Here is a 14112-nt window from a genome sequence, read left to right as displayed (position 1 = left end):
GAGAGATGGCTCAGCAGTTAAGAGTACTGGCTGCTCTTCCAGAATGGTGTAGGAGGGTCTTCTTTCTATGTGTTGCTTTCATTGGTTGAATAAAGAGACTGTGTTGGCCTTTTTATAGGGCAGAAAATCTAGGTAGGCAGAGTAGACAGAACAGGATACTGGGAAGAAGAGCAGAGTCAGGCAGATGCCATGGCTCTCCTCTCCAAGACAGACGCTGGTTAGACTCATGCCGGTAAGCCACAGTCAAGTGGCGATACACATTAATGGAGATGGGTTAAATGAATATGTAAAAGTTAGCCAATAAGAGATTAGAACTAATGGGTCAGGCAGTGTTTAAATGAATACAGTTTCTGTGTAATTATTTCGGGGGTTAAGCTAGCCGGGTGGCGGGACGCAGCCCGCCGCTCCTCATTACAACACCCAAGGACCCAGTTTCAATTCCCAGCACCCACATGGCAGCTCACAACTGTCTGTCAATCTAGTCTTTGGGGAATCTACAGCCTTTTCTCTGGTCTCAGTACATGTGAAGCATGCATGTAGTGCCCAGACATACACTCAGGCAAAATACCCATATACATAAAGCAGATCAGAGATCCACATCAAAGCTCCAGGCTGAGTTATGGGACTCTGGTTGAAGAGAGGGAGGAAGGTTTATATGAGCAAGGAGTGTCAACATCATGGCGGGCAATCGACAGAGATAGTTGACCCTAACTTGTGAGAGTTAACAGACTCTAGAATGACAGCTGGGGACCCTACATGGGACAGAATCAGGCCCTCTGCCTGTGGGCCACAGTTTTGTAGCCTGATCTGTTTGTGGAACCCCTGGCAGTGGGACCTATTCCTAGTGTAAGAGCTGACTATTTGAAACCCCATTCCGTGTGATGAGATGCCTTGCTCAGCCTTGATGTGGGGGGAGGTTAGCCACGCTTTAGCTGAATCTGCTTGGCTTCTTTGACTCCCCGTGGTTGGCTTTACACTTTCTGAGAAGTAGATGGGGGTAGGTTGATGGGACGAGCAGGATGGAGAGGAGGGTAGGGAGAGGGAACTGTGGTTGGAATGTAAAATATACCTTACCACCTTTTAAGAGTCCAATGCATCCTGGGTAATGATTATGGCCATGGATGTTGCTCCTTTCTGCCAGGTTTTGAACTAAAGGGTTGCCATGACCAAAAGAGGAAAGCATCACCCAAGTGGCACTGTGACAGGCCTGCCGGGTTTGATCTCAGTTGACATTTTTCCTGCCCTTCATTTAGACGGTTTACTCTCCTAGGACATTTTCACACTTCTTTCCTCGTTTTCCCCCTTTGCCACTCAGAGTCCACTCTCACACGGAAGTTTCTTCACAGATAAAATACTTACAATCAAGTTCCATCAAAAGGGAAAGTGAGAGTTAATGAGCAAATGGGTTTAGAGGATCACACGAGTCTCCAGCGAGAGGTACATGCTGTTTTACTGTTATTAACGTAATGTGCCCATCCATTACAGCAAGCACAGACGGAGGCGCAGGCCTCTTTTACAGGCCAGGCCGGAGAGGGTATGCTTCATAACCCTGGAGACAGAGCAGCTCAGGGGAAACAAACCACAAGGCCCCACTACCCGCTATACAACTGGGTCCTTTAAAATGGACTGGGAACGTTAGATGGTCACATTACGGCACACAGACACGGGGCCGAAGACCTTGAGAAAGCAATGTGTCAACCATGTTTAATAGATGAAACAGAATCTAGTGAAATGAGAAGGCAGCCACAAACCAGAGGCATGAATAAGTAATCTGTGCGTTGGCAGGGTTTACTTCCTCACACTTAAGCAGATGACAGGCATTCCTAAAGACCCGGGAAAGACCATTTAACTCACTGCGGATCATCCTTACAATGGTCATTTTGGTAAGGCAGGGAACTAAATGAATGTCGAACCTCCCAAATATTCATGAGTCGATGATAAATGCGCGCCAGTCAGCTTAGGTACCACCTTTCATTTCTTATACTTTGGGCTTTTTGAGAGCATCGCGTGGGCTTTTACAGTTGACTCTTCCCTGTTACTCAGAGAGGGAGTGAGGTTTCATTGTCTCCGAAGCTGTTTGAGGAGGGTAGTTGTACTGAAATACCCCCTGAAATGATTGCTTTCAAGTAAAGGCTGATCCCCTTTCCTTGCATCTTGGACGAAAAGAGATCTCTGTAATCTCAGTGTCGAAATGTCAAGAGACTGAGATATACTGAGAAAAAAAAAAGGGAAGAATAGGAAAGAAGAGAAAACAAAACAAAACAAAACAAAAAGCCGTTAAAGGCATGCAGGCAGGACTCAGCCTTACAAATCCCTGGCTTGCCTACAATGCTTGTGACACGCTGTAATTAGCTAGTTTCTCCTCTCAGAATGAATAATAATGCAATTATTTGCTAAAAGCACTGAAGAGGGAGAGTCTCTGCTTTTTAAAAATGAGTGTCTTTCACTTCTGTATTAGAATGTAAAAAACGGGATTTATTTGCATAAGCTGCTAATGCCAGGGACCTGCGACTTCATGGTTACCCCATTCAGTTCTCACCTTCCCAGAGCCTTAGATGTTTTCCAGGTTTGGAGCTAGCAATAAACTGCCAAATTGCTACCGTGTTCCCATTCTATCGATACCCAAGTACCAAGCTATCCCCAAATATCACAAAATATAAACGGCGTTAGGCTGGGTTAAGCGCCTCCTGTGTCAAGTGGACACTTACGCCTCTGAGACCCTGAAGACTCCGACTCTATTATTGTCTTTGTTCACGGAAAGACAAACGAGGTTGGGATCCTGAGTTCCTCTGGACCCATCTCGGTGGCTTCATGTGGGTCCCACAGCACGGTTCGGTCCAGCTTCATTAGTTTATCACTAGTTATCTTTTCCAAGTTCTGGCCAATAAAAACTCTCAAAACTGAGGTATTAGGGACAAAGCAGCAAGGACCAGGTCCCGGGGCAGTTTTGCTATGACTAGTGGTACAACTGAAGAAGCACTGTGACCACGTGACCCTAGAAGCAGGAATCTTGAGCTAGGAAAACGGAGGAAGAAGGAACCATTTCTTCACATTGAAATTGTATCATTTATCGATGAAAAAGCGGGATGACCTCAGGTTGGGTCAGCTAGAATAACGGAGAGTTCATTTAGTGTAAGAACAGGGTTTTGCTTTGGGGTTACTTACATGAAGTGCTAGTAGGTTCTTCGAAGCTGGCTGCAGTGGTATGTTATACACGGCAAGCTGGGTCTGTAGGCTCTTACAACCATTCCCACATTCCTTTGCTGGTCACCCTCGCTGGTCTCATTTCCTCTCCAGTTTCCAGCCCTTTTAATTAAGCATGTCTCTGGATTTTTCTCATCAGTGTTAGAGTCCAAACACAATGACTGTGTTCTTGAACTCCTTCCAAGTCTATCTAGTCATTCCCTCTGTAATTCATTCAACAGGTTGTTGGTTTTTTTTTTATATAAGATTTGCTCTAACACACTGTGCTGCATACCAGAAACTCAAAGCTAAATAGGATACCTTGATCTAGAAAAGGCTAAAGAAAAATATAAATACAAAATAAAACTACAGAACCGCAATGAGCCCACAAATATGCTGCCATGAGGTGGATATCAGCCTCCTGAAATCAGGTTCATTTTTGTTAAGACTCAAAGTCATACTATGCTGTGAATATAAAGTTGCAAGATTCTCCTCTAAGATTTTTGAAGAAGAAACTTGGGTAAGATGCTAAAGCACTCCAACTTTACACAAACACACACACACACACACACACACACACACAGAGAGAGAGAGAGAGAGAGAGAGAGAGAGAGAGAGAGAGAACTCAGTTGATTCCAGTGACCTCTATTTTAACGCTTATGTTTAGATTTAGCTAAATTTATTCACAGCGTTTTAAAGATATGACATGCTGAATAACCGGTGCTTTAAGTTGTAAGATTAATTCAACGTGCATTAGATTTGTTATCTATCCTGACACCTAGCATTGGCTCCCAGTGTCTCAAAAGCATCCGTCAACAGTCTGTGCCAATATTCCAAAGAGCTTGGATCTTGCTTGGTCAGACAAAGATTAAAAGTCAATATAAACTCAACACATTGTGATAAGTAGCCCAGGGGTAGACGCAGCATTGAGCTTTAAACCCGACACATGGAAAGCATCTCTTCTATCAGTAATGACATGAACGTGCATCTGTCTTCGTTTCCCTTGAACTTCAATTTGCAGAATGCTGCAGCCTCTGGCGTCAGGCTGCCCAGATGGAAAAATCATGTCCTTCTGCTTACAATCAACGTGGCTTCCTCAAGACTCAATTTTCTTACCTATTCAATGGAGATAGTAAGAGTGGCTACCTTTCTTTGAAAGCATAAAGGGCTTACTTCATTCATTATATTTGCTTACCAACATGTAGTTATCGAAAGCCGATATGCCTAAAATACTTAGCAAAACAAAGATAATTCGATCAGTATAAAAGAAGAACATAATAGAAATTCAGAGGAAGATCTTAGAACCCTGCCTGTTGTGGTCATTTCTGAAACTCACAGATTTAAATATACAATATACAGTAAGTAATGCTTATAGAATCAGAGTTCACTAATGGAAACATTGACAGAGCCAACCCTCTTAATCCCCTCAGTTTTCTTTCTCCTCATACTCCACAGTCCCCGGGCCACTTTAGCATGTCTCTGTGGCAGCGCCCACAACACCAGTGATAAGTGACTCGGAGAGCAGCTCATTTGGTAAAGTTCTTTCCTTCCATGAAATCAAGCCCTTGATACCCATTACCAACACCACGTAAAAAAGGATATGGTGGTACAAGCCTCTAATCTCACACTTGAAAAGAAGAGTCAGAAGAATCAGAAATTTAGGGACATGGCTATACGGTGATATCCAGAGCAGCCTGGGCTTCCCAAGACCCTGTCTCTAAGAAGGAGAGAGAGAGAGAGAGAGAGAGAGAGAGAGAGAGAGAGAGAAAGGAAGAGAGGGAGCAAGAGAGGGAAGGAGAAGGAAGAAGAAAGAAGGAAGATTGGGAAGATGTTCATAGATTTCCAATTTTGGTCAATCCTGAGATTAAGAATTTTAAAAGCATTTGCTGGTGTCTTAATATTTAATAGTTTGGAGAGTAGGAAGTACAGAGGGAAAGACCAGCATAGCGCATGATTTCATGAGGCTTCTACCCCAGAGATTTAGTGAACGCTACCTTTCCCTTTCACAAAGCGAAATCTCACCTCCCTTTGAGGTGAGAATGGAAGGAGGTGTGTGTGTGTACTTTTCCTTAGTCATTCCCTAAAATGCTTTATCTGAGGTGGGACGGACAGAAACAAACCTTCAAGCAGGCTCGTGACTGAACGATGGCAGAAGTCGATCAAAGTCAACTGAGTCACATAGGGTGCTGGTGGGGACTGACTTATGGGAAGGGGATCCCGTCAAATGCCCAGAACAATTGTCAGTGAGGGGCCGGGGCGCTCAGTGGAAACACTGATTCCAGTCAATTCACCGCAAGCGAACTGCCTCTGCTCTCTGCCGTTCTCATGTGGCCATTCTGTATGATATCACACGGCATTCGGCATGGCTTTCAGAAATTTTAATGACTTGAGTCCAATCAGAGACACATGCCTTCCGGAATTCTTCTGGATTGTGTTCGTAAGCTTGCAAAGCTTGGGATACCTCAGTTGCTATTGTGATAGACAGACAGAGGAATGTACCTTCTGTCTGATCTACCTGTGTAAGACTCTGTGATGTCTTGAATAGGTAAAACCTAAGCCGCCTTCAAAGTGGAAGAACTGCCTTTATATAGTGAAGCATTCGGGCTCATTGCTCCATTATTTTTTTTTTTTTAAAAGTAGCGGTTAAGGTAAGCCTGATCTATAGGGTTGTTTCTCCGGGGCCATCCTGAGAGGCACACACCCTCTGTGAACACAGGCAGCACCTGACCGCAGATGTTCACAACCCAAGAGAGAACAACGATGCACTCCTTTCCAGCACAGCTGAGGAAGGAATGCCACCCCAGGGGATTAAAGATCTAGATAGTTACCGCCTGCTCTGGCTTTGGTTTCTGAGAGAGATGACTATAAAACTGATCAACTGCTACTACAGACATTCTTCCACGCGGGGAAACATAGTTTTGAGAATACTAGTACGTTTTCTGCCCATATTTTCAACAGTAGTCTAGGTAATTCTGATACAGATGATCTAAAGACTGCGTTCGGAAACTGGCGGCTGTGTAGACAGACCCTCGGTGGACGGCATTTATCAGCCAGTGTTCTCAGGCCAGGAATCAGGCGGATGCCAGGGTTACTACTTAAGAACACCAAATCCTCGGCTTCTAGGCACTTCATCAGCTTCCACGGGGCATCTACTTGTCAACATGTGCTTTTAAAAGTTCTGTGGGCAATCCCAAGTTGCAGGATGTAGTATTAAAGGAGAAGGGCTAGGCCTCAGCACTTCACATCTGCGTGTGCATGTCCCATAGCTTTCCAATTTTATGTCCTGTCTAATATCTTAGCTGCTATATAGCTTGGATGAAGGAGTGATTGTTAATAGCCAGCCTGCAATAAGTAGTTACTATTACCGTGCATGTGTGTGTGTGCATGTAGTATATTCAGAAGTAAAATTGTGATTCACAGCTTCAAGAAGAACATACAGAATAGAGACCACAAATAGAAATCATCTTTAAGATTTTTATTCTATAAAAATAGTAGGTGTACACACGCCAAAAATGAAATATGCTAATTTTTAGGTTTATTATTTTTTAATGTGTATGCGTGCTCTTTTGAATGGATGCATGTACAAGTACAGGTATACAGTGCCTACCGAAGTCGGAAGAGGGGGTCGGGGCCCCTGACGCTGGAATTACTCATGTTTAGGAGTCACCACGTGGGCACTAGGTCCCCTGCAAGAGTAGCAAGTGCTCTTAACCAAACTGTAATATCCTCCAAAAAACAAAATAGATCATAAAACAGAATTAAGAGAACACTGAAAATGATTTTATAAAGTTTGTTTTACAATATTTGATTGCCTTTTAGGTGACCTAAATTTTCTTTAATTCACCAAATGGTTCTTTAGCCTCTAGGGGAAAAAAATGTTAAAGCCATGAGCGGCAACCAATTTGAATGGATCACTTTATTATGCAAAATAAGAGCTAAAAATTGAAGTTGTATACCTTGGGAAGGGATCTTGGGATGTGTTGAATGAAACCTGAGAACCTCATGTAGTTCCCTGCAAATACCGTTTATAGGGTGTGAGGCTTTCTGAGAGGTTATCGTCATCTGCCTCTTCAATCTCAACGGGTTTTCGTGGCTCTTCAAAAGGCTGAGGACCACTCACGGGTCTCATTTACTGCATTTCATGCACATTCCCCTTTATACGGAGAAATACCACTACTGATGGCATTCCAAATAATGTGTTTGATGGCTGTCTGTTTTACTGGCCCCTGGAACATTATTTTCCTGCGCTCCCACCATTTGCATGAAGAAGTTACCGCAACTTCCAAAGCAGGTCTGCTACAGCGTCCTGTCTGAATTCTTTCAACAACCTGGCGAGATTTACGCACATTTATTTTCGATTCACTGCTAGGTCCTCTGGGTTATTTATGATTAGTTCGGCGTCACATTTTCGTCTCAGATAACTGCCAGAACGTCTCTGCAAGAGGACGATTTGATTCTGTTGCCTTTTGTCCAGCAAGCCTCCTCCCACTTGGATCGTGGTAATACCACCTACTGACGCTCTCCAACTTATTTCTCTCTTCCTTTAGGTGTGTATGCAACATTGACTGTTCTCAAACCAACTTCAACCCCCTCTGTGCTTCTGATGGGAAGTCTTATGATAATGCATGTCAAATCAAAGAAGCCTCATGTCAGAAACAGGAGAAAATTGAAGTCATGTCTCTGGGTCGCTGTCAAGGTACTGTGCGGAGCGAAATTTCATCTCAAAGAATGTTTTTAGTCTCTGTGTGCAGAAATGAAAAGGTGAAGCTAGCTCCTTATTAGGTCGCTATTTCCGATCCGAAAGGCAGTTCTGATTCACAATGGATCGCGTAGCCAGCTGTAGAATTTGTGTTGATTATAGGTGTTTGAGGGCCCATAAGCAAAAGTGCATGTCTTTTTCAGTATAATGGGACAGTACTGTCACAATGCCATGAACACAGAAGACCACAGTCATTCTCCTGGCAAAAGCTAACGAGAAAGTCTGGTCAAGAATTTAAGAATTGATTAGAAACATTGGCGTTAAAAGTGAATCACTCCTTTTATAGCTTGATTCAGTAGAAATATATTACGTACCTCCTTAAAAGCCGAATATAGTCGAATTTTCTGTTTCATTATTCAGAGGAAATGGCTTAGGGAGCTTGGACTTGTGTTTCTTTTATTGAATGTATCTATCTCAGTTACAGCTCTGTCCCAAACTTCAGAAAGCCGACTCTATTCTGTTATTCCCACAAACATATGTGTGCATTGACAGTCTGCCTCCATACAGAGTGCTCTAGAACATATCTGAGGTTCTGTTATTGCTGGAGGTGGTGAGGGAAACAATAGACCTCACCCTCAATGAAGAGATAAAGATATTGTTGGAAATGTAACTTTGATAGCTACGTGGGAAATGGTTAACTGGCTCTTATTGTTAATTTCTCAATAGATAACACAACCACAACCACTAAATCTGAAGATGGGCATTATGCAAGAACAGATTATGCAGGTTCGTAAACTTTTCTCCTCGTGAAATGAGAGCCCTTGTGTGAGAGTCTTCCACTGTCTACCGTTTGTCTTAACCTGAGCGTGATGTCCCCTATCGTCTTAGTGCAAGCTTTAAACGGGCAGGAAGCCTTTTCATTGCAGCAAATAAGACGCACTTTTCACTTGCCAGAGTTAAAGCAACTGTCAAAGATGTCAGTAAGATAGAGTTAAGTTGTTTTGACAGTGCCAATGGTACAAATGACAAAACATTTATCAAATTAATGGGCATCCCTGGAAATGAATGCAAGGTTTGGCAGGATATTGTAATAGAGGCAAAGACTCTTGTTTGAATTTTTTTAAAAGTCAACAGTTGAAAGCTTGCTGGTCTCTGAGAAGAAAGACACCTCCAAGCACTGATGCGAGTCACTTCTCTCTACACGCAGAACTAAAATGGGTCCATAATTTATTTTTTTTAAAAGTAACTAGCACGTTTCATTTATTTAGGTGCCAAAATGCAGTTTCTCAGACCTGCAAAGTTATAATCAACTTTATGTGAAAACATAAATCTTATTTAGTAACTATGGAATTTATTTTGAGTAATAAAAATGCTACCTAATTTACTTCTCCTGCAGTGAGAAATGACTGTGGGAGATATAATTGGCATTTTAGCAGATGCCTGTAATTTATGGGAATCTAAGGTAAAGTAATGAGAATAAAACTTTGGAGCTTTGTAAAAGTATTCAAGGAATACTTATTTACTTGTTTGTTTGTTTGTTTATGCTGTTTTGAGGTGGGATCTCTCTATGTGGTTCTTGCTGTTCTGGAACTCACAGAGAACCGCCTGCTTCTGCCTCCTGCATGCTGGGATTAAAGGTGTGCACCACCGTGCCCAGCTTTAAGGGATTTTTATACAGAAGCGTTTGTTTAGCTACTGAACTTTTGAAACCAATGTTATAACTAATATTCAGACTAAAACAATTGCTTCTTGTCCTTCAAAATATGCACCAGCGTTCATTCTTGTATTTTTATTTTTCCATTTCACTTCATGATAACTGACATTATAACATAAACAAATACCTGGTGATAGTTTGATTACTTGCTCATATCAGAATGTAAATGTAAAGGTTTTTAAGTTTTGCATATTTTTACCTTAATGTTTTCAACATCTAGAGACGACTGCATATTCTAAGCCTGAGACGATCAGTTATGCAATGGATACATTGGTTCTATTATATATGTACAGCATAACCATTCCCAAAGCACCACTAGAGATAGTAATAGATGCTCCTTGCAAAGGAGATGCTAATATTCAGTATGTTTAGGGAGTGTTAGGATAAACAATTGACCTTCTCCCGGCACTCCTCTCTGCTCTTGCTTCCGTTATACAATCTTTATAAATATACATGTTTTATGTAAAATCATCTCTCAGAGAATAGGTTCTGGGATTCGTTCCAGCCCTTTACAAATATCAAAACCTGAGGGTACTGCAGCCTCTTATATAAAGTGGAGTGGTGTTTACATATTACCTATGCACCTCTTTCCTATGCCTTAAATAATCTCTAGAAACTTATAATACTTAATACAATGCAAAATCTATAAAAACAGTGGTCATATTGCATTGCTTAAGGAATGATGGTTTTTTTTTTAATTCTCTGTTCATATTCTAGAAGACACAACTACCTTATGGATATTTTTGGTCCAGAGTTGGTTGAATCTGTGAATATAGAGTTCATGGATATGGAGGGCCATTTTATTTTACTTTTTAGTTGTAATTTCTAAAGTGTGAAGTTTCACACAAATGTAGGTAATATGATACCATGAATCCTCGTGTAATTGCCTTTATCCACCAGTGACGTCAAGTCATGGGGACCTCCCAGTTCTCATTCCCTCCTTCCGTAATAGATGCAAGAAAATGCCAGAAATCGCAACTTAATTCATAATTTATCACACATGTAAAAATTTCTTTTTTTAAATAAACACAGTATATAGCCATCTTTTTAAATACATATGATCTCTTATAGTTTACAGCATTCATCAAAATTCTTGAAAAATCGCACATTTTGTAAAGCATTTATCAGGACAAGTGTTCCCAAAAGTACACCATCCAGATATGTTGATCCATAGACACTTATTAAAAGTAATAAAATATGATAGTGAAAATTAGTATCTGAGAGTATATATGCTCTCAGATTTAAATAGATCCAAAAATGAATATTATACGTATTGAAGACAGCTATCTTATGATATTATCAGCTACTTGGCCTTGGAATAACTTTATACCACCTGGGAAAACTCGTTCATTTGAAAAAGCTCTTCAAAAATGATGTCTCTTAAGACTGTCTTCTTCCTTGAATCGTCCACCATTGGTCAGATGAGAAATCAAGTCTTTCCCTGAGGATTCTCATCCTCAGCAAGGACCCCTTGAGGTTTGCTGGCATCCTGTGCAAAGTCTATGACTGTCCACGGCTGTACCAGCAAATACCAGTGTAGAGCTTGCCAGCCTCGTCATCACTCAGGTTGCGCGTAACAATTCAACTTCAAGGAAGGCGGAGGGTTGAATTTCTGCCCCCAATATATGCATATTTGACTTCAGTTAACCAATGATGCTACCACTATTTTAGTTCATTTTGGTTTTTTATTTTCAATAATATATTTTACCCTCTCTCTGCTTTGGAAGTGTTCATACATTTAAGCACTGTATTTTGAACGTACTGTTCACCTTTACCCGCCCTCCCCCACTTCTCCCAGCAACCTCTGCCCCATATCCTCTCCACTTCGCATCCTCCGTTTGTTCTTCTTCCTAATAACCCTTGAGTCCAGCTGTTGATGGTGGCTGAGAAAGGAAGAGTAAGTAGCTCTCCTTGGGAACAAGGCCTGGGTTTCCTGTGCCCCAACAGTGGCCCCACACCTCAGCACACGTGTTTTGCACAAACTGTTTCCATCTTAACGTCATCTCTTCAGTGGACACGGGAAGGAAAGAGAACATTTCCAAGCAAAACTGATCTGGTCAGACAGTGTGCTCCAGATTTTTCTGGTTTGACAACAGATCAACCTGCTAAATCTCAAAGAAAATCTTATGCGATAAAACGTGTGATGTTTGAGGGGCAGCAAGATGATTGGGCAAAGGCCTTTGCTGCCAAGTCTAATGAGTGTGAACCCCAGGACCCGTCAGGGGGAGGAATGAACATAATCCTGCATAGTTCCCTTGAACTCCAATCTGTGCACACATGTGCAGGCGCAGAAATACAGATGTGCACACAAAAGAAAGAAAGATGCAAACATTTTAAAGGTTATGATTCAACATACACACTTGTTCAAATCCAAATAAGAGATAGCAGCAAAAATGTCAATGGTAGCTAGTAATCCACAGTTAACTGTGGACCTAATACTGTTAGCCCTTCTAGAACTTACTTCAGCTACAGATGATATTCATGCACAGTCTTCTTGAGATGCAGTGTATTAGAAATTATTTCAATAAATGTGTTTCTCAACTTTCCCACGCTTCCGGCAGGATTTTTGTGTTCCCAAGTTTTGGCACACAGACTTTGGAAAACGTGAAAGCCTCCCGGGGAGAATCCGTGTGCTATTGTCCTGATAATTTCTATTTCACATGTTCTAAACTCTCCAGAGAGAGAAAACAGGAACTGCGTGACTCACGTGCCTAGAAGTTTGCTCTGTGCTCACACTTCATTTGATGTCACAGCAACTTCCCTTGTTGAACAAATGTCCACGGGCTCTCCCACCAGAAGGAAGCAGCAATTGTCACCCAGTCACTTTTCCAGATGTGACATTAGTACTGTAAGCTACGAGGTCCTCGCCAACCCCTCTCATTCTGAGCCCAATTTAAGAGCAGTTAATACACGAACGCTCGTTTTTTACTACAGAAGTGGCTATCTTCTTACAAGAAAGCCTAACGCTCAAAATAAATTTGTTAAACCTTCTCTGTAATAACATCTAAAACAAAGACTTCTGCCAAGACCAACGGAAACTGAATTACCATTTTGGATTTAAAACAAAAAAAAAAAAAGAATGAAGAGAATATTATCTAAAGCTAAGCTAGCAATGTGCAGGAGGCTAGAACGTGTCTACTGTGCACAAAGACATGAATCTATGCTCCTCAGAGGCACAAAAGGGTAGTCAGCAGGAAGCTGAACACATTTCCAGTGTATACCAGGCAGACTCTCTCTCTGTTTGGGTTGTCTGTGGTCACCTTCCCGTCTTCTCTCTTTAATGAGACCACATGCATTTCTGAGTCTTTAATCTAAGGCTTTGCATCTTTGTCTTCCAGGCCTAGTGGCGAGTCCCTGCCCTGGAAGTCAGCTCATATCATTCTTCCCCATCAGCCCATGTCTTAAGCTTAGATTCAGGTCTGTCTTTTTACTGTAGAGGCAGAGACGAACATTTTCTATAGCACAAGCCTAGGGCTTCCTGGCCTTTCCAGATGCTGATATCAAACTTCCCTAGTGAACTTTTAAGACGGTGCAATGTGTGTATGCGTGTATGGATATATTTGTCCTCACCAAGTTGTGCTCTGAAAGGGATGTAAATTTTGAAAGCCGTACTCCCCCACATCTGATGTATATCAATATCTGTGTCTCCTAATGGATTCCTCTCCAGCGAAGAGTCTGGAAAAACATCAGAAAACATGGCTGCACATTTTTTCCCAGTGTACTTAATTTTATAGCTTGTTAGATCTTCAAAGAGACATAAATTTCAACTACTTTACTTTTTATAATCGAGAAAATAAAACGTATTTTCTTTTATGGCATCCTATGCCAGTTTCCAAAAAGGATTTGCAGTGTTTTCATAATTAAACTACAGTCAATGAGAGTGTTTAAACAGAGATTGAAAACATAAAAAGCAGAAACGTTAGGGGAAAGAAATATACTTGAAGCATGGCTACTATAGTTACTATAGAGCTTCCTTGCAGCCTATATAAGAAAGGAATTATGATTGAGACTGTTTATTCCAGAAATGGTCCCGAAGTCCCTCTCTGTAGCAATGCTGTCCAAGGCTCCACAAAGGCGACTCTTCTGTCTCAGTTCTGATAAGGGAACCTGGGGTCTTCATTGTCTGATAAAAATGGATGGAAAATAGTTCCAGAAGCCAAAGAGAAACTGTACTTTGCTAAATTATATAGGAAGTATGTAGCACAGACCTTTATATAAACCATGACCAGAAAATAGAAATGTATAGAATCCTCAACGGTGATATTTATAAAATATCCCAAGAGGCTTTCTGTATGGCTGAGGGTTTTAAAATGACTTTTTAAAAAAAAATTCTAGAGCACTGTCTTAGTTAAGGTCTCTATTGCTGTGAAGAGACGCCATGACCGTGGCAACTCTTATAAGGAGAAGCATTTTGAGCTGGCAGCTTACATTTTGGAGGTTCAGTTTATTACCCCCATGGTGGGGAGCATGGCCATATGCAAGCGAGCCTGATACCGGAGAAGGAGCTGCTACGTGT

At 41.6% G+C, this 14112-nt stretch overlaps 1 protein-coding gene across 3 annotated transcripts in view; it reads left to right on the top strand.

Moving 5' to 3' along the window:
- Tmeff2 (transmembrane protein with EGF like and two follistatin like domains 2) overlaps positions 1–14112 on the top strand; it is a 282612-nt gene that overhangs the window by 198130 nt on the left and 70370 nt on the right. For all 3 annotated transcript variants that reach the window (XM_048456057.3, XM_048456056.3, XM_085684183.2), the window contains exons 6-7: positions 7731–7879; positions 8609–8668. In XM_048456057.3, coding sequence (XP_048312014.1) covers positions 7731–7879; positions 8609–8668 — 209 coding nt within the window. The remainder of the gene's footprint in view (positions 1–7730; positions 7880–8608; positions 8669–14112) is intronic.

Source organism: Myodes glareolus, chromosome 27 (genome assembly GCF_982192425.1).
Source record: "Myodes glareolus chromosome 27, mMyoGla1.1, whole genome shotgun sequence".
Lineage (NCBI taxonomy): Eukaryota > Metazoa > Chordata > Mammalia > Rodentia > Cricetidae > Myodes > Myodes glareolus.
The sequence above is the reverse complement of the archived record's forward strand: the minus strand, read 5'-3'. Positions and strand labels throughout refer to the sequence as shown.